The sequence below is a fragment of the Saccopteryx bilineata genome, chromosome 10 (assembly GCF_036850765.1).
Source record: "Saccopteryx bilineata isolate mSacBil1 chromosome 10, mSacBil1_pri_phased_curated, whole genome shotgun sequence".
NCBI classification, from domain to species: domain Eukaryota; kingdom Metazoa; phylum Chordata; class Mammalia; order Chiroptera; family Emballonuridae; genus Saccopteryx; species Saccopteryx bilineata.
Window position 1 is genome coordinate 35010743 of NC_089499.1, and position 23318 is coordinate 35034060.

Below are 23318 nucleotides of genomic sequence, written 5' to 3' on the forward strand. Positions count from 1 at the left end.
AAGATTTACAGTATTAAAGTATCTAACCCAGAAGACTTCAATGAAAAATGTGATTTTTCTTGAGTTTGCTCTCCTCCAATTCATCACTAACATATCTAGTCTCATACCTGACTCATCTAAGACTTAGATTCTAAGTCCCTCAAATATTTCATGAATGAAAACAAGTGAAGGGGAGATTTTGCTGCTGGTATAAATCTAGATTACATACTATATATAATAGTATCTATGGTTTTAGTGTAAATTATACCATTATTCTCACCCCCCTACATGTGGACACACACATACATCTCACTGTTTTAAATATAAATCTCAGCAAATAAAAGATATAATGTTCTGGCAGCCATGCAGGGAAGAGAAAATGTCTGAATCTTCTCCTGAAATGCTCCTTCTTAGAAATCATCTTTATTTTTTTGCCCGAATGTAACTTTACTTAAAATTGTGAAATACATCAATGTGGAGTCAATTAATCTGTGGATTCAGATATCAAACAGAATACAGCAAATATCACTACTTGAAACATCATGGCTCCAAACTAGCTCAATGGGCATTTTGCTCTCCAGAAATATCTAGAGAGGTATTTAGTGTCATAGCTTGTTGAGAGGTGGTATGCTAACAGTGGGTAGAGGTCAGGGATGCTGGTGAGCATCCTGCAATGCAGACAGTTTCCCCAACACGGAATCGCCCAGTCCAAAATGTCAATACTGTTGAATTTGAAAAGTTCTGAGTTAAAAATATTGTTGCACATAACAGTTCCTTCCAGCTTAAAGTAACATCCACATTAATTGAACAAATGATATATATATATGCATATATATACACATATATACACATACACCCGTATATACATATATGTACATATATATATACACACACACATATACATATGTGTGTGTGTGTGTGTGTATATATATATATATGTATATGTATATATATGGCAGCCAGTCCTTTCTGGTATACTCCCCATGGCTGGCTCATTAAAGAAGGCAACCACTGAACTGAGTTCCCATAACATTCATATTGGTTAAAATTTGCTCTTCAAATAGTGGTCCATGGACCAGCAGCATCAGCAGCTGTTGAGAGCCTGTTAAAATGCAGAATATCAGCCTGACTGGTGGTAGTGCAGTGGCTAGAGCATCGACCTGGGATGCTGAGGTCCCAGGTTCGAAACTCTGAGGTTTCTGGCGTAAGTGCGGGTTTATCTGGTTTGACAGCAGGCTTACCAGCTTGAGTGCAGGGGTTTTTTGGCTTGAGCGTGGAATCAACATGATCCCATGGTCACTGCTTGAGCCCAAAGGTCGCTGGCTTGAGCAAATCGCAGTGGTTCTCAAACTTTTTGAAGTCAGGGCGTATTTAAAATCCTACAAATAATTGTAGGCGCACTATATACAAATTTCTGAGAAATGTTATAATAATTAAGTCAAATATTAAAGAAAAAATATAAAGTTTAAGCATGCTTTTATGGTAATTAAATGAAATAAATACAACAAAATTAAATTTATTCTGACATTAAAAAACATTTTTATGTTACATTTTTTGTTATGCTTTTTAGAATTTGTAAAAAAAGAGGGGTTAAAAATTAAAAAGTGACAAAAAAGTTATCTTTTTATATCTTTATATAGATACATTCTTAATAAGATTTAGTAAATTCAGCAGGTCCTGGTGCAAATGTGTTAAGTTTTTTCATTCTTGTGTCTATGAGAAACATGAGCCTGATGTGTCCTAGCAATTTCTTCAATGTTTGGGCATATATTTGAAAGGCAAACTCTCATTTCCTTGTCAATACATTGAAGAATTCCTCTCTTTTTACTCTTAATTGTGTTGAGGGTAGAAAATTCTCATTCACATAAATAGGATGTTGAAAGTTGTAGTAAAATGTTCAAAGCTTTTTAAGATATTGCCACATATTCTTCTTTTATAGAAATCCAGAAGGCTTCAAGAGACAATTTCTTATGTTTAGTTATCAATCCAAAAGCCCCACCATACATATCATCCTAACTTTACACCAAACAAAGGATAGAAGAAACTTGCCTCCAGTCTTTCCGGGGAACATGGGGGTAGTGTAAACAATCCAGCACCACAGCTTAACAGCCTTTTGCAACCTAATCAGGCAAGTGAGGTGGGGGGTTGGGCAGACCATCAGCTTACAGCCAATTTTCTACACCTCTGTCCCCCAAAAATCTAAACTCCAAAAGCCATGTTGGTTTTTTGGTCCCCAACAGGCACATATTTCTCTGGAATACCATAGGGCACACCTGGAAATCTTCTAGGGTGCACCAGCACGCCCTGGTGCACACTTTGAGAACCACTGGCAAGGGGTCACTGGCTCGACTGGAACCCCCCTCCTGACCCTCGGTCAAGGCACGTATGAGAAGCAATCAATGAACAACTAAAGTGGTGCAACTTGGAGTTGATGCTTCTTATCTCTCTCCCTCTGTGTGTGTGTCTCTCGAAAAAAAAAAAAATAATAAAAAAAAATAAAAGCAGACTCTCACCCTAACCCAGTTTTCAGAATCAAAATTTGCAGCATATATATATCTCATTTGTTCAATAATGTGGATGTTACTTTAAGCTGGAAGGAACTGTTATGTGCAATGATTTTTTTAACTCAGGATAACCCCTATATATAGTGAAATCTGAGAATCACAGGTAAGAGAACTATGTATCTACTTAAGTGAAAGGGGACAGCTAGTTGCATCCCAGACAATCAAATTATTGGCTGCTTTATGGCATTAACTTTGAGAACCGTCAGGGACAAATGTTTGCAGACCTCACTCCAGAGCTTATCTGTGACTAGAAACCAGGCCAAAGCTTCACTTCCAAGGAACATGATGCAAGATTGGAAATCCTCCCTACCACACATGTGCAATAGAATTGCCCCATGCAGGATTTTCCTGTTAACTGCTTTCATTGCCCCTTTTAGACTTTTCTCCACAGGTCAGCACTTAAGAAGAGAGTGAGAAATTCATCAAAGCACACTGAATTTTTTATTTTTCAATTACAGTTGGCATTCAACATTATATTAGTTCCAGGTGTACAGCATAATGGTTTAAACATTTATATACCTTATGAAGCGATCCCCCGATAGATAAGTCTAGTACCCACTCGGCACTACGCTCTTATTACAATATTACCGACTGTATCCCCCATGCTGTACTTTACATTGCCCTGACTGTTTTGGAACTACCAATTTGTACTTCTCAATCCCTTTATGTTTTTCACCCAGTCCCCAAGCCCCCTCCCACCTAGCAACCATCAATCTGTTCTCTGTCTGTGAATTTGTTTCTCTTTTGTTTGTTGGTTAATTTGTTTTAGATTCCATATATAAATGAAATCCTATGACATTTGTCTTTCTCTGTCTGACTGAATCTTCAGATGAACACAGGATTTGACACAAATCTGCTGCCACCAAATGTGAGAGTTACTGATTCCAAAAATACTGCTTCAGTTTCATTTTTCTGTGTGCCTAGCACTGAGCTACTCATGACTCAGCAGGCATGGTCCCTGCACTCATGGAGCAAATGATAACAAACCAAACACTAACTGTACCTTCGGAGAAATGCATCAAAAGAAATTAACAGGCACCGAGATAGGGTTGATCAAGGCAGTGGTAGAACCCTAATTTAAAAACATGCTCAAGGAACCTCTGAGCAGGACATAAAGTTGAGCTCTGAAGGATGAGAAGGACAGTCATGTAAATATGTGAGCAAGAGCATTCTCAGCCAATGAGAAGGCACATGGTGGGAAAGCTCTTGGTGTGTTTGAAGGAAAAAGGCCAATGTTGTGGGAGCATAATGAGCAGGAGAGAAAGTGGAAAGAGATGAGTTTGGAAAGATTGACGGGAACTGGGTAATGCGGAGTGTGGCAAGTCATGGTAGGGAAGGAGTAGCGGTCCTGGATTTTATTCTGTTCACAGCAACAAAGAAGTAGTGGCTATTGTGAGGAAAACAGATTAAAGTGAAGCCACAGTGGAAGCAGAGAGAGACACGAGGAGGCTGTTGCATGGTCCAAGCAAGAAATGATGGTGGCTTGAGCTAGAGTAGCTATTGGATTTAGGTTTGGTTATAATGTGCGTCTCAATTTGGCTGCTGTAATCCAACTAGCCACCTGATGGTTGAGAACATGAATTGCAGGGGAAATTGTGGGGTGAATTAACTGATCAAAGAGCAGTGACTCACTAAGAATACAGGTGGGAATATCCTAGGAGCATATAAGCATCCCTACCAGCCTCTGTTCTGGGCACCTTCTCTCCCGTCTATAGAAATGGAGCATCTGTCCCCAAATGGTGAGCTAGGGCTGCACCTGTCTCCCTCATCTTTATATATATTTGGAACATAACTGATAATAAATGTCTCCTGAATGGAATACCACTTAACAATGAAGTGGCAGGTGTGTGTGTGTGTGTGTGTGTGTGTGTCCTAAATCTTTCACCATGACTAGCTCTGAAGTGAGGAGATCATTTGGATTATTTAGTTAGAACTGGCTGATAACTAAATAAGAGTCTGTGCAGTGTGGTTATGACAGCCCTGTGACAATACCACCTGATTTCTCCTTTGACATGCTGTCCAAAGTCCTGCTATTAAAAGTTAATTCTTCTGATGTGAGGTTATATCCTTTACTGAAACACAAATATCCTGAGATAACACATGAGCCTTGTCAATCATCTTGGCATTTTTAAAAAAAAATTTCAGTGAAAGGAGGGGAGGCAGAGATAGACTACTGCATGTGTCCCAACCTGGTTCTACTTGGCAAGCCAACTAGGGGGCAGTGCTCTGCCTATCTGGCGCCCTTGCTCCATTGCAACTGGAGCCATTTTTTAGTGCCTGAGGCAGAGGCCATGGAGCCATCCTCAGTGCCTGGAGCCACTTGCTCCAATCAAGCCATGGCTGCAGGAGAGTAGGAGAAGATAGATAGATAGATAGATAGATAGATAGATGATAGATAGATAGATACATAGATAGATGATAGATAGGTAGGTAGGTAGGTAGATAGATAGATAGATAGATAGATAGATAGATAGATAGATAGATAGAAGCGAGAGTGGGGCAGTGGAGAAGCAGATGGGTGCTTCTCCTGTGTGTCCTTGCTGGACCAATGCTCTACCACTCAGCCAACCGACCAGGGCCCAATATCTTAGCTTTAATGGATCTATCATATCTTTTCTTGAGAGAAAGCAGGTGTTAATAGAGAGGAGGATGAAAAAGTTTGGGAGGGTTTTAGCCCTTTGTGAAGAGAATGCACTACTTGGGATGGTTGGGAATGTGAAGAAAGGGGCCGGAGCAGAGAAAGGTGAGGGTTTCTAAGTGTTCACACTCTGACTCATGCTTCCATTTCTGAATGGCTGACCTAAAGAAATAGCAATTATCCTGGGGCAAAAATATATGTGTGAAGATAACTGTTGTAGTGTTATTACAACAACTAAAAAGAAATGGAAGCAACCTAGATGTCCAATGACAGGGGCTTGGGTAAATAAATATGATATGGCTTCACAGTGTAATATTTTACAACCATTAAAATTATGTTTCTGAAGAATTTTTAATGCCATGGCATGAAAGTCCAAAAAAAAGTGTCTGTGTAGCCTCTGTATGTCATAAATATACCATATTACCTCAAATATCTAAAAGATGTATGTGGGAAGACTAACTAAAACGTGCATATATTTTTTGTGTGTTTCTATGTCAAGAGTGATGGAATTCTTGGTGATACTTCTTTTTGTTTGATAATTTTATACATTTTTCAGATTGAAAAATAAACATGAATTATTCAAGAACAGATTGTTTTAAAATCTACATACAAACATTGTTTAAAAGGATAGGTTGCTCCAGACATTATACCCTTCTCTGTGGCTGCTGAGCAGGCGTTGCTAGTTACCAAGTACTTTACAAATGGAACGGGATCTTTTATTTTATTTTATTATTTAATTTATTTATTATGTGTATGTGTATGTGTGTGTGAAAGAGAGAGAAAGAGGAGGGACAGACAGACAGGAAGGGAGGGAAATGAGAAGCATCAACTCATAATTGTGGCACCTTTGTTCATTGATTTCTTTCTCATATGAGCCTTGACAGGGGTGGAGGCAGGGAAGAGGCAGGCTACAGCCGAGCCAGTGACCCCTTGCTCAAGCCAGCAACCTTGGGCTTTAAGCCAGCGACCTTGGGCTTCAAGCCAGCAACCTTGGGCTCAAGCCAGCAACCTTTGGGCTCAAGTCAGTGACCATGGGGTCATGTTTATGATCCCACGCTCAAGCCAGTGACCCTGTGCTCAAACAACCTTGGGGTTTTGAATCTGGGTCCTCAGCATCCCAGGCCAACACTCTATCCACTGCTCCAGTACCTGGTCAGGCTCCAATGGGACCTTTTAAAAAAACAGCTACCCCTTTCCCTTCAGAAGTAAATTCTAATTCATTCGACAGTTTACTACATCTGTTTCTGAAAAAAAGTCTGGGTGTGTTCCTCAACTTGAATCTGTGGGATGGTTTTTCAGAGTTGAATCTCAGAAGGTGTTGTTCCTGCTCCTAAGGCATATTTTCGTTATAGAGGACTGGTGGTTCTGGAAGAAGGAGATTTGAAGCACATCTAAGTTTGTGAGCACAGAAGCCATTCGGTTATTTTCACAGCATTTGAAAGCAGCTAGCTGCCCTGGCTGGTTGGCTCGCTTAGTTAGACCTTCGTCCCACGGTTGCCAGTTTAATCCCTGGTCAGGGCACGTAAAGAAACAGATCATTGTTCCTGTCTCACTTTTTCTCTCCCCCTTCCTCTTCCTCTAAAATCATTTTTTTTAAAAAATCAGCCTCCTGGCCTTTGGCTGAAGTGGCTGAAGGCTGGTGGCACCGTAACCTGGCATCTAGCGAGATGCGGCGGTTCTTGCCGGCTGCTTAGCTCCAGCAGCTCTCAGTTTAAATGGTGAGACAAAGAGGACACGCACGAGTTCCAATCGACAGTGGAAGCCCTGTGTTTAACCAGCGGTACTGTGCTATTGAGAGATATTTTCCAAGACGGGCATCTTGCTGAGGGCACACATGGTACAGAACAGCAGAAAGCATGTTAAGAGAGGATGGCATTTCTTTCCATTTGTCTCCCTTTTCTCCTGGGGGGGTGTATTTCTAGTGGGGTCATATATGTTCAACTAAATGATAATGTCTACAACATGAGGAATGAGGTGGTTGCTTAATTAAATTATAATACAGTAAAGTAAGCTCTTTAATTCCTTTCCTCAATTGTGTTTTAATAAAAGTTCTAATAAGCTGTCCCTTTGTCAAAATAGAGAAAGTTTCTTTTTAATGTTAAAAGGTACAGTTGGGGCCCTGGCCAGTTGGCTCAGTGGTAGAATGTTGGCTCAGTGGTAGAGCGTTGGCCTGGCATGCAGAAGTCCCGGGTTCGATTCCCGGCCAGGGCACACAGGAGAAGCGCCCATCTGCTTCTCCACCCCTCCCCCTCTCCTTCCTCTCTGTCTCTCTCTTCCCCTCCCGCAGCCAAGGCTCCATTGGAGCAAACATGGTCCGGGCGCTGGGGATGGCTCCTTGGCCTCTGCCCCAGGTGCTAGAGTGGCTCTGGTCGCGACATAGCGATGCCCCGGAGGGGCAGAGCATCGCCCCCTGGTGGGCGTGCCGGGTGGATCCCGGTCGGGCGCATGCGGGAGTCTGTCTGTCTCTCCCCCTTTCCAGCTTCAGGGAAAAAAAAAAAAAAAAGGTACAGTTGGCAACAGTTGGCATCTTGTTTTATTCCATGGCTTATAATTTATTACCTTCATTTATTTTGATCTTCAAATTGTTCCAATTTGACCAGTAGAAAAAATAAATACGTAGAAATAGATATATATAGATCAATGGATCTCAACCAGGGGAGATTTTGCCTTTTGTGGGACATTTGCAGTGTCTGGTAATATAATTTTAGTTTTCATATCTCAGAGTCGAAGGAAGGGAGGGTGGGAGGGTCTCACTAGCATCTGGTGGGTAGGCAGGAATACTGCCAAACATTCCACAGTGTACTGGTCAGAATTACCTGGCACAAAATTTCAATAGAGCCAAGGTTGAGAGAGCTTGACATGTGTAGATAGATGGGGAATAACATAAAATAGTATAGAATGGTGGCAGCAGGGTGAAAGGTACATGGGAATTCTCTGTAAGTCTGAAATTATTCCAAAACTTTTCAGTTTTATTTATTTGTTTTAATTTCTATTTATTGATTTTTAGAGAGAGAGAAAGAGGGAGGGAGAGAGACATTGGTTTGTTGTTCCACTTATTTATGCCTTTATTGGTGGATTCTTTTTTTTTTTTTTTCTTTGTATTTTTCTGAAGATGGAAACGGGGAGAGACAGTCAGACAGACTCCTGCATGCGCTCGACCGGGATCCACCTGGCACGCCCACCAGGGGCGACGCTCTGCCCCTCCGGGGCACCGCTCCGCCGCGACCAGAGCCACTCCAGCGCCCGGGGCAGAGGCCAAGGAGCCATCCCCAGCACCCGGGCCATCCCTGCCCCAATGGAGCCCCGGCTGCGGGAGGGGAAGAGAGAGACAGAGAGGAAGAAGGGGGGGCGGAGAAGCAAATGGGCACCTCTCCCATGTGCCCTAGCCGGGAACCGAACCCGGGTCCCCCGCACACCAGGCCGACGCTCCACCACCGAGCCAACCAGCCAGGGCCTATTGGTGGATTCTTGTATGTGCCCTGACCAGGGATTGAACCCACAACCTTGGTGTTATCAGGAGGACACTAACCAACTGAGTTACCCAGCCAGGGCAATGTTGCTGCTTTTTTTAAGTTTTAAATGTGTAGAGTAGTCCATTTTGGTTTGTATCCACTGACCTGCAGCCTAATGTAGAAAATGACTTGTCCCTTGTTGGGCATGTAAGTTTGGCTGAGTCCGTCATTGTCCATGACCTCTGGGGTCACAGTCCTCAGGGGAAGCGAGTGAAGTCAGCAGAGGTCCCAAGTGCCCACACGCTGCATGACTGTATCTGCTTGCTCTACCGTAGGAGTGCACACCCCTCACGTCAAGGCCATATTTAGACAGAGAACAAACGTTCTGCTTAGACTCCTCTTTAGAACCAGCATTTGGAAGCTGTTGATGAAGAACCCACCCCTCCTCACCCAACCCCTGTTTAGCTGTGTTTTGTCTCCAAGCTGCATTAGAGTCATATATACTACTCACAAAAATTAGGGGATATTTCAAAATGAATATGAAGCGATAAAATATTCCCCAATGTTTGTGAGCAGTATATATCAAGGAATTGTTCTTAGGTCTTCCTCTTGAATTTGTACCATTTCTTCTGATGAGGTCATGAGCTCCTCTGGGTTAGGAGCCTCTGGCTGAGAAGAGTTCAGGCTCTGGAGACACACTGCTTGTTCTACCTCTTAGTCGTTGCATGAGCTTAGTCATATTATGGAACCTGTTTGTGCCTCAGTTTTCTCAACTGTTAAATGGGGAGAAAAATAGCGCACCTGGAATAAAGAAATTAATACATGTCAGTTGGTACAACATGGCACATATTAAGACCTTAATAAGAGTTACTCTTCACTCATTTATTTAATCATTCATCTATATTATTAGGATTGTTGTTTTCCTCCCACACAGTGTTTCCTCATCTGTGTTAGGAAGATGTTGTAACTGATGTGTTCCTCCCATCCCCGTGCTTCCGGCAGCCCTGTCTGATCCTTGCTGCTTCTGTTTCATTGAATCAACCCCAATGCTTATTGGGAATCATCATGCTCAGTGGCAGGCAGTGGTTGGAACTGTTTAATCATTTATGTCTCTGTCCCTTTCCCATCCCATCTCACTCTATCCTACCCAACCCTCTTATTGCCATCATTGGGTATTTCCAAGGAGCCACACATTGTACTGAAGGATTTTTATCTCAGTTGCTTCTCAGAAGAGCCCTGTGTGACAGAGGCCGTTATTCACTCATTGTTCAATGAAGGAAACTGAAGCTTGGACAGGTGAACAGACTTGACCTCGGCTGCAGAATTAACAAGCAGGATGTTGTTCCACCACTCTCCCAGCAATGACGTGCTTCTAGTAGGGAGAACCCACTCTATAGGTGGGCCGAAGCCCAGAGTCGATGCCATCCTTATTTGAAGTCCTTGCAGATCAAGGTGCTAGGAGAGACTTGCCCAGATTTATCATTTTTCATGTGGTAGGTAGGGGCTGTGCTAGGTTCTGGGGACATAAAAATGGTAGAGTTGGTTAGTGACCTCAATGTGTTTAGTGTCTCAGTTACCTTTTACTGTGTAACGAAACACCCCCAAACAGTGATTTATTGTTTCTTATGATTCTGTGAATTGTATGGACTCATGAGACAGTTCTTCTACTCCACATCAAAGTCACTGATGTGGCTGGGTTTAGCTGAGAGTTTGCCTTGGGGCCCAAGATGGCCTCACTAACGTGGCTCACAGTTGGTGCTGGCTATTGGCCGGGGTGGGGGGGTGGGGACACTCTGTTTTCCTTCATGTGGCCTCTCACGCTCCAAGACCTCTCACCATGCGACCTCTCAGGTAGGATGGCCTGGACTTCTTTATGCGGTTGTTGGCGTCCAAGAGAGTAAAAACGGGAGCTGCATGGCCTCTTTAAGGCCTAGTTATAGAGGTCATACAGCACCACTTCTGCTGCATCCTGTGGCCCAGAGCGAGTTACAGGGCCAGCTCAAGAGGCGAGGGAAGGGACTCTTCCTCTTGATGTGGGAAACAGGAGCATGGGATGGGAGGGACTGTTGTAGCCATCTTTGAAAACTCTGCTACAATCCATCCATCTAACTCTTGAGTCTGAAAACCAGGTTTGTAGAGCAGGAAGGTTCCTTGACCATCATCTGTTCACCCCCCAGCCCAGTTTTACAGTTGCAGAAACTGAGACCTGAGAAGCCAAGCCTGTTAGCACAGGCCAGCACAGTCAGTGGAGGAGCTGGCCTAGAACCTGGGCTCACCTGGCTGATGTGTCAGGCCGTGCTTGGCTTTCCTTGCAGCAGAGGACGTCTCTGCTAAGTTTCTCCCTGACTCAGGGCTGTCCCTGTTCACTTTGGAGACACAGGGTACAGAAGAAGGAAGAGAACTGCATTTTCCTTCTTTAATATCTGTCCCTGGTACCTGCCTCCTTATTTTTGTACTGGGCACCAGGATCTTTAATTAATGCTTTTGGCCTCACTGACCAACCTTGGCCAGGCATGCCTTCCTCATCATTGCCTTGTCTATACATTCAGAACATGAAACGATGCTGGGTTTTTCCACGAGCATAAACAGTGGCTGCCCAAACCCCACCAGATGTTATAAAACGAAACCCAACACATTTATGGAATACTTTAAGTATTTTATTATACTACAGTACATTTTTTAAAAAATCCAAAATGTGTTGCTTGTTTTGAAATGGAGCAGGTGAGCCATAAATTATTAATGTCTCTCAAAATAGCCACTAACCTGAAAGTAATTAAGAGGTTCCGTTTTCCCAGATCGTTATGATGCTGTTTTGAATATTTCTGGCCTCCTGAGTAAAGGGCAGATGTTTATTTTGCATTAAAGACTAAGTTTGTTATCAAATACAAGTTCTCGGAGGATTTCGCCTGACCCCTCACGGGGGTGTCTGACTCTTACTGAGGGTTAAGGTAAGTGAGGACTGCAATTCTTAGACTTAGGACTCCCTGTAGACCATAGATGTCCAAAGAAGAGCTGCTAGAGACACTCTCTAGGAAAAATATTCCCTTGGTTCCTGCTGTATTGAGTAGATAATAGATTGCATAAAACTATTTTTTTAATCTTAATAGCATTTACCATTTTATAAGTTAAATAAATAATATTTATCATTAAAATTTAGAAAAGGCATTAAGCACACAAAGTATATAATAAAGACCACTCAGCCCTGGCTGGTCAGCTCAGTTAGTTAGATCATCATTCCCACATGCAGCCCAAGGGGGTGGGCTTGGTCCCTAGTCAGGGCACAAGCAGGGATCAACCAGTGAATGCGTGGATGGGTGGGACAACAGAGCGATGTTTCTCTCTCTCTCTCTCTCTTTCTCCCACCTTCCTCTCTCTCTCTCTAAAAAACAATAAAAATAAATAAATAATTTTAAGTAAATAAAAATAAAATAAAGATCACCCATAATCCCACCTTGTAGTCAAAACCGCCGTTAACATTCCAGTGTAGGTTCTTTCCGTCAGAGAGACAGATACCGAGAGAAACAGAGAGACAGGAACGTCAATCTGTTCCTGCATGTGCCCGGACTGGGTTGTTGAACCAACAACTTTTATATATCGATGGCACTCTACCAACTGAGCTACCAGGCCAGGGTAAGAGATATGTCCTTCTTTGTTAAAAAGGAGATCATACTGTAAAATAATTTTGCAACCAGATTTTTTTTGTTTTGTTTTGTTTTGGCTAAGTGTGGCAAAATCATTTTTCATGTCGCTAAATATCCTTCTACTATGCAGGGAAGTAAATCTCTCTTGTTCCGACAGGGCAGTGATATTGAATCGCTGGTCAGGTGTTTGGAAAACGTCCTGGGTTGCACCTCCCTAGGTGAGTAAGTTTCTTCATTCCAAAATATAGTGACTCTTACTGACTCTGGTGGACCATCTGAGAAATAGAAAGCTTAGGGGGAATCTTATCAATATTTCAGTCCAACCTCCTAATTTTGTAGATGAGGAGACTGAGGCTAAGAGATGCTGAATGTCTGGCCCATGGACCCAGGAATCTCAAAGAAGAATTGTTTATTATTATGGCAGTGACCCTCAGTCTCCAAGAATAAAAGGTACTGCTCACGAAAATGAGGGGATCAGGGAACGTGCAGAGATACTCCAGTACTTTCAGCCTTTTGTATTTTCACCAATGAAATAAAAGTTGGCTTTGCATTCATTTGCATAATTGAACAACTTTCTTTGACTTGTTGTTTGCTTTTCTGATGTTCTTGTTTAATAAAAAAAAATTAAATGCTTCTTTTTTTTAATCGCTTCATATTCATTTTGAAATATCCCCTAATTTTTGTGAGCAGATAATTGAAATTCGGTGGTTTATTGTGATCAGATGGTGGTTTAGCAGTGCCTAGTATCAAGTTTTACAAATTTCCTTGAAGGGACATCTGTCTACCTCACTCCTCCTATAGAAACAGACTGCATTCAGTCAAGCCAAAAGGACCATTGCACTGAGGGTCAGTTAGTTATTGAAAGAGATTTAGTCTGAAAAACAAAGCTGAAATTTCTTTAGCATTGTCAGCCTCTATATATGAGATTGCTGTGCTCCAAGAATAAAACCTCGTTCTTTTTTTTTTTTTAATTTAGTGAGAGGAGAGAAGGCAGAGATAGACTCCCACATGCACCCCGACTGGGATCCACCTGGCAAGCCCACTAGGGGGCGATGCTCTGCCCATCTGGGGCCCCTGCTCCACTACAAGTAGAGCCATTTCTTAATGCCAGAGGCAGAGGCCATGGAGCCATTCTCAGCACCTGGGGTAACTTGCTCCAATTAAGCCATGGCTGCAGGAGGGGAAGAGAGAGACAGAGAGAGAGAGAGAGAGAGAGAGAGAGACAGACAGAGAGAGAGAGAAAGAGAGAGAGAGAAGTGAGAAGGGAAGGAATAGAGAAGCAGATGGGCACCTCGCTTCTGTGCCCTGACCAGGAATCGAACCTGGGACATCCACATGCCGGGCCAACACTCTATCACTGAGCCAACCGGCCAGGGCCAAAACCTTATTTCTTAGTTTCTTCTTTTTTAAATCCAAAAGGCCGCCTGTGATAATGTCTTGCACTGAATGAAAAATTGTCATTTGTCATCTATGGCCATACCACTGTGAACACACCTGATCTGGTGTCTCATCTTGAAAGCTAAGCAGGGTCAGGCCTGGTTAGTACTTGGATGGGACATAAATTGTCACTTAAAATTTTTTTAATTGTCTGACCAAAAGCCATCTCTTCAAAGGGCATAGCAGGCATAAAGATGAAATTTTCAGGTGTGTAAACATTTACCACTATTTTATTAGGATCTTTAGGCACAATTCATAGCCTTTTTCTAACTTATTCCCCATCTCTGTGCGCAAAGCCACAGTTATAACACAGCCCTCTGCATTTTTCTCCCGACCGTACCCGGTGATCGATTGCACAGCAGTAAACACTTAGTAGGCACGTTTGACTCCCAAGAATGGACTTGAAGACTAGAGAGGCCTTCCTTTGGCCAAGTCACTTTTCCCCAGACCTCAGTTAGATGACATCAGTAATTTTCAAAGTGGATTCCTTGGGGACCTCTAGGGGCGGGAAAGGGGAGGTGCATGATCTTTGCGAGGACAGCCGCGCGGATGCACTGCTCACCTCTGTCTCTCCGGAGTCTAGCACGGTGTCTGGGGTGGAAGAGGCGTTTAACGGGTATTTCAAAAATTTAAGAGAGAGCTGCAGACACTGCTCCTCCACCAGCTTCAACCCAGATAGTTTCACTCTAACCTGTTTTATAAATTAGATTCCTACTTATAAGATTGTGTCTTAAAAAAGATGGATTCTATTGCCAAAAAAAAAAAAAAAAAAATAACACTGGATTGAAATGTGATATTTAATTCCCTTCTGGGTTGTATGATTTTATAAAAAATGAGCATTAGAAACATAGAATAAAAGTACATGTTTATCTCTGCCTAGAGCGCCACATAATGACAGAAAAAGCATAAGTGATATAAACCCACAGGCACAGCTGTTAGTGAATTTGAGAGGATAGAAAGCAGATGAATGAGTGGAAAGTGAGTTAGAAAACAAGAAGGTGAAAGTTTAGTACCTAAGGCAGGCATGGCCAGCATACAGCCCGTGGGCCGGATCCGGCCTGTGTAATGAGTTTATGCGGCCCGCGATTAAATTTTTAATATTCTCCGCTACTTTAAAATCTCAGCTACTCAGAAGTGGAAGCGTCTTTGATTATTGGAAATCGAGATATTTAAGAAGATAGTGATACATGGAAAAGAATTCCGTGTGTGACTAATCTAGGGTTAACTTCCAATAATTGGTCGAATGGATTCGTGATACTTCTTTATTTTTTTTAAAAAAATCCATTATAAAGATTTACAACTTTTGTACTTGTCTGTACTTGATATGAACTGTTGACGTTTAGCAGTGATGTGAAACCCACATTCTTTTAGGTGGAGTTTGCCAGTGCGCACCCAAGGTCAAACAATTCATTATTTTTGTGGTCAAGTGTGCTGAATCAAGTGGCATTGTAGCATAGACAGTAGCTGCAGTTGATAACTGAAAACGTGTCCAGGCTGTTTGTAAAACAAAATAATTATTTTATTTGCAATATAACCCCTTCAAGCTCATTCTACTAATTAAATATTGTTTTGACTGATTGTGATACAGTTTGGATATTTATATGGTATGTAATTATATTTTTATTAAAATAATATTGTATATTAAAATTTTTTTCACTCATATTTATTCATAAACAAATTACATAATAAAATTTTGTTTACTTAAATGAATCATTTTTGTATTTAACATTTTTTAATTTTAATATTTCATCCAGCCTGTGAATAAAGTTTTCTTTCTAATCTGGCCCGGGGGCAAAAACTGTTGGCCACGCCTGACCGAAGGGGTGTGGAAAAGAAAAGAGGGGAGCGATGATGGGGGATCATGCTCTAGAAATCCCTGTCTGGGACACTACTCACAACAGGACCCCCCACTACAAACTCCAGACACTTCTCTGTTATTGCTTAGAAGCTATGAAGGAATCTCCTCACAGAGTTCTCTACAGGGATTGAGATTGCTCGGGTAGCTAGTATCTACTTTGCTGTAACGACATTTTGGGGAGATTTGCCAGCTGTAATAACAGTTAGAGCTAATTAATTGCTGTTCTTAATGTATGTCAGAATGTTAACAGAATCCAAGGGACAGTTGAAACTTAAATGTGTCAGAGTGTAAGCCTTGTTACTTAAAAATGAAACCTCTGTGGATTGAGTTAGTCTTCATTCACATTCAACATCAGCCTGTGTATTTTATAGCCCTGAAAAAATCATGCAGTGGTTTGACCCCATGTTCAATCCAAGATTTAGTTCTATTTCCATTTAAAACAGGGACAGTGATATTCTCCCTTCTTATATCACAGGGTAATAGAGAGGATGAACAAGTTATCATTGTGTAGCTTCAACAGATCCTGAATTAGAAGGTGCCCTTTGGAGTTCCAAGTTCAGATTAGTTTCCTCTATACATCAAGGTCATTTTAAAGCCTTTAGATCAGTGGTTCTTATACTTGAACATGCATCAGAATTACTTCTAGGGCTTTGAAAATGCACATCTAATGCAGGCCTAATTGTATTTCTAACAGTTTCCAAGCAATGATGCTCTTCTGGGTCCAGACCCCACTTTGAGAACCAGGCCTCCAAAGTCCTTAAGCCCTGAAGTTCTTCTTGTGCACGCCCTTCCCAATTTATAATCTAAACAAAACATTACTAAAGTGTAAAATTAAAATCTTGTTTCTTAAAATGATAGGGAGCTTGCCTATAAGCTAAAACGAAAATAGCTTCCTTCTAGTTTTTTCCCCTCTTTTTGCGGTGCCAGCAGTGTGTACTGGGCTCTCAGGTGCTATAGAAAAGAGTTACTGAGCTTCCTGGGACCAATACTGTATTTCTGCCTCATCCTCAGTATCTGCATCAGACATTGAGGGAGGACTGGCAGGCACGAGGCATTGTACAATGTTCAGACCTGTTTGGAACATGGTCCCAGACACCAGGTAGGGTCCTAGACAGACTCAGTGAAATCTTTGTAACAATACCACCGAGCACCCACTAGATACTTTCTTCACACATGGTGGACATATTGTCCCAAATGAAGGCAACTGATTTCTGAAGCCCTAAATTCCTCCTGAAATTTCCCACAGGGTATGAGAAACAAAGTCAGTTATGAACAGGATACTCAGTGATCCCAGGTAGAATTAGGAGAGGGAAAGAGAAGGAATTGAAAAGAGAACAGGAAAGGACAGAAATGAGGGCATGGAGGACAGCCAAGAGTGTGGGCAGTGGCCATTTCACCAAGGGCAGATGCTGTAAAGCTCGAGATTTCTGTGGCAGAAATGTGAATTCTGTCTCCACCACCCTTGTTCCCTACAAGTGTTTATCAAACACATACGATAAGCCAACTATTTCAGAGTGTTGAAGAAAACAAGACCCCTATCTTAATGAGTTCCCAGTTTAGTCAGGGAGTCCAGTAATTACAAGGCATTGCAATGAGGACAATACATACTGTGAATGAAGTAAGTAGTCCACTGGGGGCGCAGCCTAGGGAAGGCTTCACAGGGGAGGGGAGGATTTGTAATTTCCTGTGTCTGTGAGGGCAAGACAAAAACCTATTCACTGTAGTGTTCTCAGAATCTAACATATACCCTGACACATAGTACTTTTTAAATTGTGATTTGAATGAAATATCAGCAGCGTTGCCAAGTGGTCAGGAGGAGTAAGTTTTCTTTGGAAAGCATCAAGCAGTGTGAAAGCTCAGGGGTATGAAATAACTGAGTATGTTCATAGAACTGTGAAGAAGTTTGCTGCTGGAATATAAGGTGTGAGGAAGGGATAAATAAGCAAACCTGGATACATAGGGCCAAGGCCATGGAGAATCTTGTGTGCCAGGTTAAGGAATTTGATCTTTCTCCTGTGAGTTAGAATACCACCAGTTTTTAAGCACATCAGAAAAGCTCACCTTTAACAAACAATAAGGAGGATACCTTGAAATAAACAAAAGATGGGGGACTGGTTATGGGTTCCCACTACACAGGCAACAGATGCTATTACTATAGTAACTGTCAGGCCCATCACTACTCAGGAAGGACAGAAGATGACCTCTGTCTTCCTTTTTGTTACACTTAGAAAGGAAAATTCTGTCAACTTATTAGTAACCTGATTATGAACCAAGGAAACATATAAAGCTTAATGTTTTGGGGGTTTTGTTTGTTTGTTTGTTACTTTTAGGATTTTAACGGTATTTCTAGAGAGAATTCATCAGCAGAATGACAGAGTCCTTGGTGAACTATACTTATACAAAGGCTTGTTTTGTAGATCTGAACTGGATATTGTCACAGAAGTAATTAGAATAAAACAGATACTTCAACATGTCTCTGCTCATTAAGATTCCTTTACTGTGTTGATGTTTGATCAGTTTGGCTTTTTGAAAATTGTTACCCCTCAATTCTTCCATCGAACTCTGGTAATAACTATTTAATCTCCACTAAACAATGTGACTGATAATAGACCAGAGAAAGCAACAGGGCTTCTGAATCCCTTAGACACTTCCTTTGCTTAAGCTCTTCAAACTCTAAGCCATTAAGTGTAGGGATGACTGACAGCCATTTAACCTTTTGCTATTGTGTTTTCACCTTGACAGAAAAGAATTTCTCATAACAATTACAATGACTTCAACATAGTGTTTTATCTTTGGTAACTGACACATTGAAACCACTACTTTTGGAGGTGAGGAGGGATATTTTGGATCATAAACCACCTGGATCATTTTTATGTGAATGCACAATATTTGTTTGCTACTGTTCCTCTGTTTATGCATTACAGAAGTTAAATAGTTCCTATAAGGTTTTTAAAACTTGAAAGGATGCTACAGATTCAGAATTAGTGACAATTTCATAGCACCTGTTACCTGTCGAATACCATGCCAGGCCCATTCATTTGGCAGTGTGATGGGAAGGGAACAGGGAAAAGGCTTTGTGTTATAAATAAATCCATAAAACAATATTAGTAGTCATTCTTAGTAGTAAACTCTTAAGAAAGGACATTCTGTATATTGCCATTATCTAGAAAAAAGTTCCAGTAATCAACAATAAGCCAAATAGAGGAAAGAATCAGTGACATCAAAGACAGGCAACTAGAGATGTTACAAAGAGAAGAGGAGAGAGACTCATGAATTTAAAAAAACTGAGAGAGCTCTACAAGAATTGTCTGACTCCATCAAAAGAGCAATATAAGTATAATAGACATATCAGAAGAAGAAGAAAGAGAGAAGGGAATGGAGAGCCTATTCAAACAAATAATTGAAGAGAAAGTTCTAAGCCTGTGGAAAGAGTTAGAACCTCACATCCAAGAAGCAAACAGAACACTAAGTTACCGCAACCCAAACAGACTCACTGTAAGGCACATCATAATAAAATTGTCAAAAACCAATGACAAAGAAATAATCCTCAAGGTAGCTAAGGAAAAGAAGAACATAACATATAAAGGAGAGCTCATTGGGTTATCATCAGACTTCTCAGCAGAAACTCTACAAGCCAGGAGGTAGACCCAAAGTACTGAAAGAGAGGAATTACCAGCCAAGAATACTGTATCCATCAAAGTTATCTTTCAAATATGAAGGAGAAATAAAAACTTTTACAGACATACAGAAGCTGAGGGAATTTATCACGATAAACCCCCACTGCAGCAAATATTCAAGGGGGTTATTCGATCAGTTACAAAGAACAAAACAAATTAAAACCTCAAGAAAGAGTTACATCAAGGTCAAAGTAAAAACAAGGATAATCTATGACAACAATAACATAAAAGGGGAGAAGATAAAGATCTGCAGTAGCAAAGGAGAACAGAGTGCAGAAGCACTCATAACACAGTGGACTCTTGTGCATATGAACATTCTTCTCTTAATAACCAAATGGTAACCACCCACAAAAAAAGCCACTACTGAAATACACAGCTTAAAAAAAGAAGGAATGGGAGAGAACTATGGAATACCACCAAACAAAAACAACTGAGAGAAACAAAAAAAGAGAAGAACCAAACAAGATACAGAGCTACCAGAAAACAAAACATAAAATGGCTATAGGAAATCTTCAAGTGTCAATAATTACCCTAAATGTAAATGAATTGAATTCACCAATAAAGAGGCACAGAGGAGCAGATTGGATCGAAAAGCAAAACCCAACCATATGCTGCCTTCAAGAGACATATCTAAACTGCAAGGACAAAAGTAGATTTAAAGTGAAAGGTTGGAAAATGATTCTCCAATCAAATAATATCCAAAGGAAAGCAGGGGTAGCCATACTCCTATTGGACAATGCTGGCTTCAGGACAACAAAGGTAACTGGAGACGAAGATGGACATTTCATAATGATAAATGGGACATTGTATCAAAAAGACATAACATTTCTTAATATATATTGAACCAGGGAGCACCAAAATATATGACATCTACTAACTGATCTAAAATAGCAGACAAAAACACGATCATGGCCCTGGCCGGTTGGCTCAGTGGTAGAGTGTCGGCCTGGCATGCAGGAGTCCCGGGTTCGATTCCTGGCCAGAGCACACAGGAGAAGCACCCATCTGCTTCTCCACCCCTCCCCCTCTCCTTCCTTTCTGTCTCTCTCTTCCCCTCCCACAGCCAAGGCTCCATTGGAGCAAAGTTGGCTCGGGCACTGAGGATGGCTCTGTGGCCTCTGCCTCAGGCACTAGAATGGTTCTGGTTGCAACAGAGCAATGCTCCAGATGGGCAGAGCATCGCCTCCTGGTGGGCATACCGGGTGGATCCCGGTTGGGCGCATGCGGGAGTCTGTCTGACTGCCTCCTGGTTTCCAACTTCAGAAAAATACAAAAAAAAAAAAAAAAACCCACAAAATCATACTTGAAGATTTCAACATACCACTGATGGCTTTAGATAGATCATCCAAACAGAAAATCAATAAAAAAATATCGGCCTTAAATGATGCTCTAGACCAAATGGACATAATAGACACTTACAGGACATTTTATCCCAAAACATCAGATTATACATTCTTCTCCAGTGTGCATGAAACATTCTCAAGGATAGACCATATGTTGGGCCACAAAACTAACATTAACAAATTTAGAAAGATTGAAATTATACCAAGCATATTTTCTGATCATAAAGCTTTGAAATTAGAATGCCACTAAAAAACGAAGTAAGAAAACACACAAAAATATATAAAATAAACAATGTATTTTTAAAAAAATTGATGGGTCAAAGAATAAATGAAAGCAGAGATCAAAAGATATATACAGACCAATAAAAATGACAACATGACATATCAAAATTTCTGGGATGCAGCGAAAGTAGTAATAAGAGAGAAGTTTATATAATTACAGGTTTATATTAAAAACAAGAGAGATCCCAAGTAAACAACCAAACATCACACCTTAAGGAACTAGAAAAAGAAGAACAAAGGCAACCCAAAGTCAGAAGAGAGGAAATAGTAAAAATTAGAGCAGAACTAAATGAAATAGAGAACAACAACAAAAACTATAGAAAAAACTAATACAACAGATAGCTGGTTCTTTGAAAAATCATTAAAATCAACAAATCACTGGCTAGACTCACTAAGAAAAAAAGAGGAAGGACTCATATAAACAAAATCCAAAATGAAAGAGGAGAAATTACCAAGGACATCATAGACATAGAAAGGATCATAGTAGAATATTATGAAAGATTATATGCCACCAAATTTAACAACCTAGAGGAAATGGATAAATTCCTACAACTATACAATCTTCCTAGACTGAGCCACAAGAAGTGAAAAACCTAAATAGACCTATAGGCAGGGAGGAAGTAGAAACAACGATCAAAAACCTCCCCCAAAACAAAAGTCCAGGACCAGATGGCTACACTAGTGAATTCTACCAAACATTCAAAGAAGATTTGGTACCTATCCTTCTCAAAGTCTTCCAAAAAATAGAAGAAGAAGCAATACTCCCCAACACATTTTATAAGGCCAACATAACCCTCATACCAAAACCTGGCAAGGACCCCCTCCCCCCCCACACACAAAAACCCACTACAGACCAATATCTGTAATGAATATAGATGTAAAAATCTAAAACAAAATACTAACAAATTGAATAGAGCAACACATTAAATAATACATCACAATCAAGTGGGATTTATTTCAGGAGCGCAAGGATAGTTCAGCATATGAAAATCTATCAACATAATAAACCACATCAACAAAACAAAGAACAAAAGCCATATGATCCTAACAATAGACACAGAAAAGGCATTCAATAAGATAAAAATCCCTTTGTTTAAAACACTCAATAGGCCCTGGCTGGTTGGCTCAGCGGTAGAGCGTCGGTCTGGCGTGCGGGGACCCGGGTTCAATTCCCAGCCAGGGCACATAGGAGAAGCACCCATTTGCTTCTCCACCCCCCCTCCTTCCTCTCTGTCTCTCTCTTCCCCTCCCGCAGCGAGGCTCCATTGGAGCAAAGATGGCCCGGGCGCTGGGGATGGCTCCTTGGCCTCTGCCCCAGGTGCTAGAGTGGCTCTGGTCGCGGCAGAGCGACGCCCCAGAGGGGCAGAGCATCGCCCCCTGGTGGGCAGAGCGTTGCCCCTAGTGGGCGTGCCAGGTGGATCTCGGTCGGGTGCATGCGGGAGTCTGTCTGACTGTCTCTCCTCGTTTCCAGCTTCAGAAAAATACAAAAACAAAAAAACAACAAAAAAAAAACACCACTCAATAAAATCAGAATAGAAGAAATGCACCTCAACATAATAAAGGCCATATATACAAACCATCAGCTAATATCATACTAAATGGTGAAAAAAATGAAGTCTTTTCCTCTAAAATCAGGAACTAGACAAGGCTGCCCACTCTCTCCACTCTTATTTAATATAGTTCTGGAAGTCTTAGCCAGAGAGATCAGGCAAGAGAAGGAAATAAAAGGCATTCATATCAGGAAATAAGTAAAGGTATCACTTTTTTGCAGATGACATGATCCTGTATAGAGAAAACACCAAAGATTCCACCAAAAAACTATTAGAAATAATAAACCAATACAGTAAAGTCACAGGATACAAAATCAATATACAAATGTCTATTGCTTTTCTATACATCAATGATGAAACTTAAGAGAATTAACTCAAAAACACAGTTTCTTTTACAATTGCAACAACAACAAAATAAAGTACCTAGGAATAAAATTAACAAAGGATGTGACGGACCTACATACTGAAAACTACAAAACATTATTGAAAGAAATTGAAAAATATGCAGTGAAATAGAAAAATATTTCATGCTCATGGATTCAAAGAATCAACATAATATAAATGGCCATATTACCCAAAGCAATATAAAAATTTAATGCAATCCCTATTAAAATCCCAATGTCATTTTCTAAAGAAATAAAACAGAAAATTACCAGGTTTATATGGAACCATAAAAAACCCCAAATAGCCAAATCAATCCTGAGGAAAAAGAATGAAGCCATAGGTACCTGACTTCAAATTATATTATAAAGCCACAATAATCAAAACAGCATGGTATTGGCAGAAACAGACATACAGACCAATGGAACAGAATCAAGAGCCCAGAAATAAAACCACATATATATGGATCATCTTCAACAAAGGTGCCAAAAGTACACAATGGAGAAAAGAGAGTCT

General features: G+C 41.0%; 1 protein-coding gene across 4 annotated transcripts in view; it reads left to right on the forward strand.

The window, feature by feature from the left end:
• The window catches only part of NEK11 (NIMA related kinase 11), a 275610-nt gene that overhangs the window by 198309 nt on the left and 53983 nt on the right, over positions 1-23318 (forward strand). For 3 of the 4 annotated variants that reach the window (XM_066245120.1, XM_066245119.1, XM_066245121.1), the window contains one exon: positions 12432-12492. The exons of the other annotated variant lie outside the window; for it this stretch is intronic. In XM_066245120.1, the coding sequence (XP_066101217.1) occupies positions 12432-12492 (61 nt within the window). The remainder of the gene's footprint in view (positions 1-12431; positions 12493-23318) is intronic. 4 annotated transcript variants of the gene reach the window in all.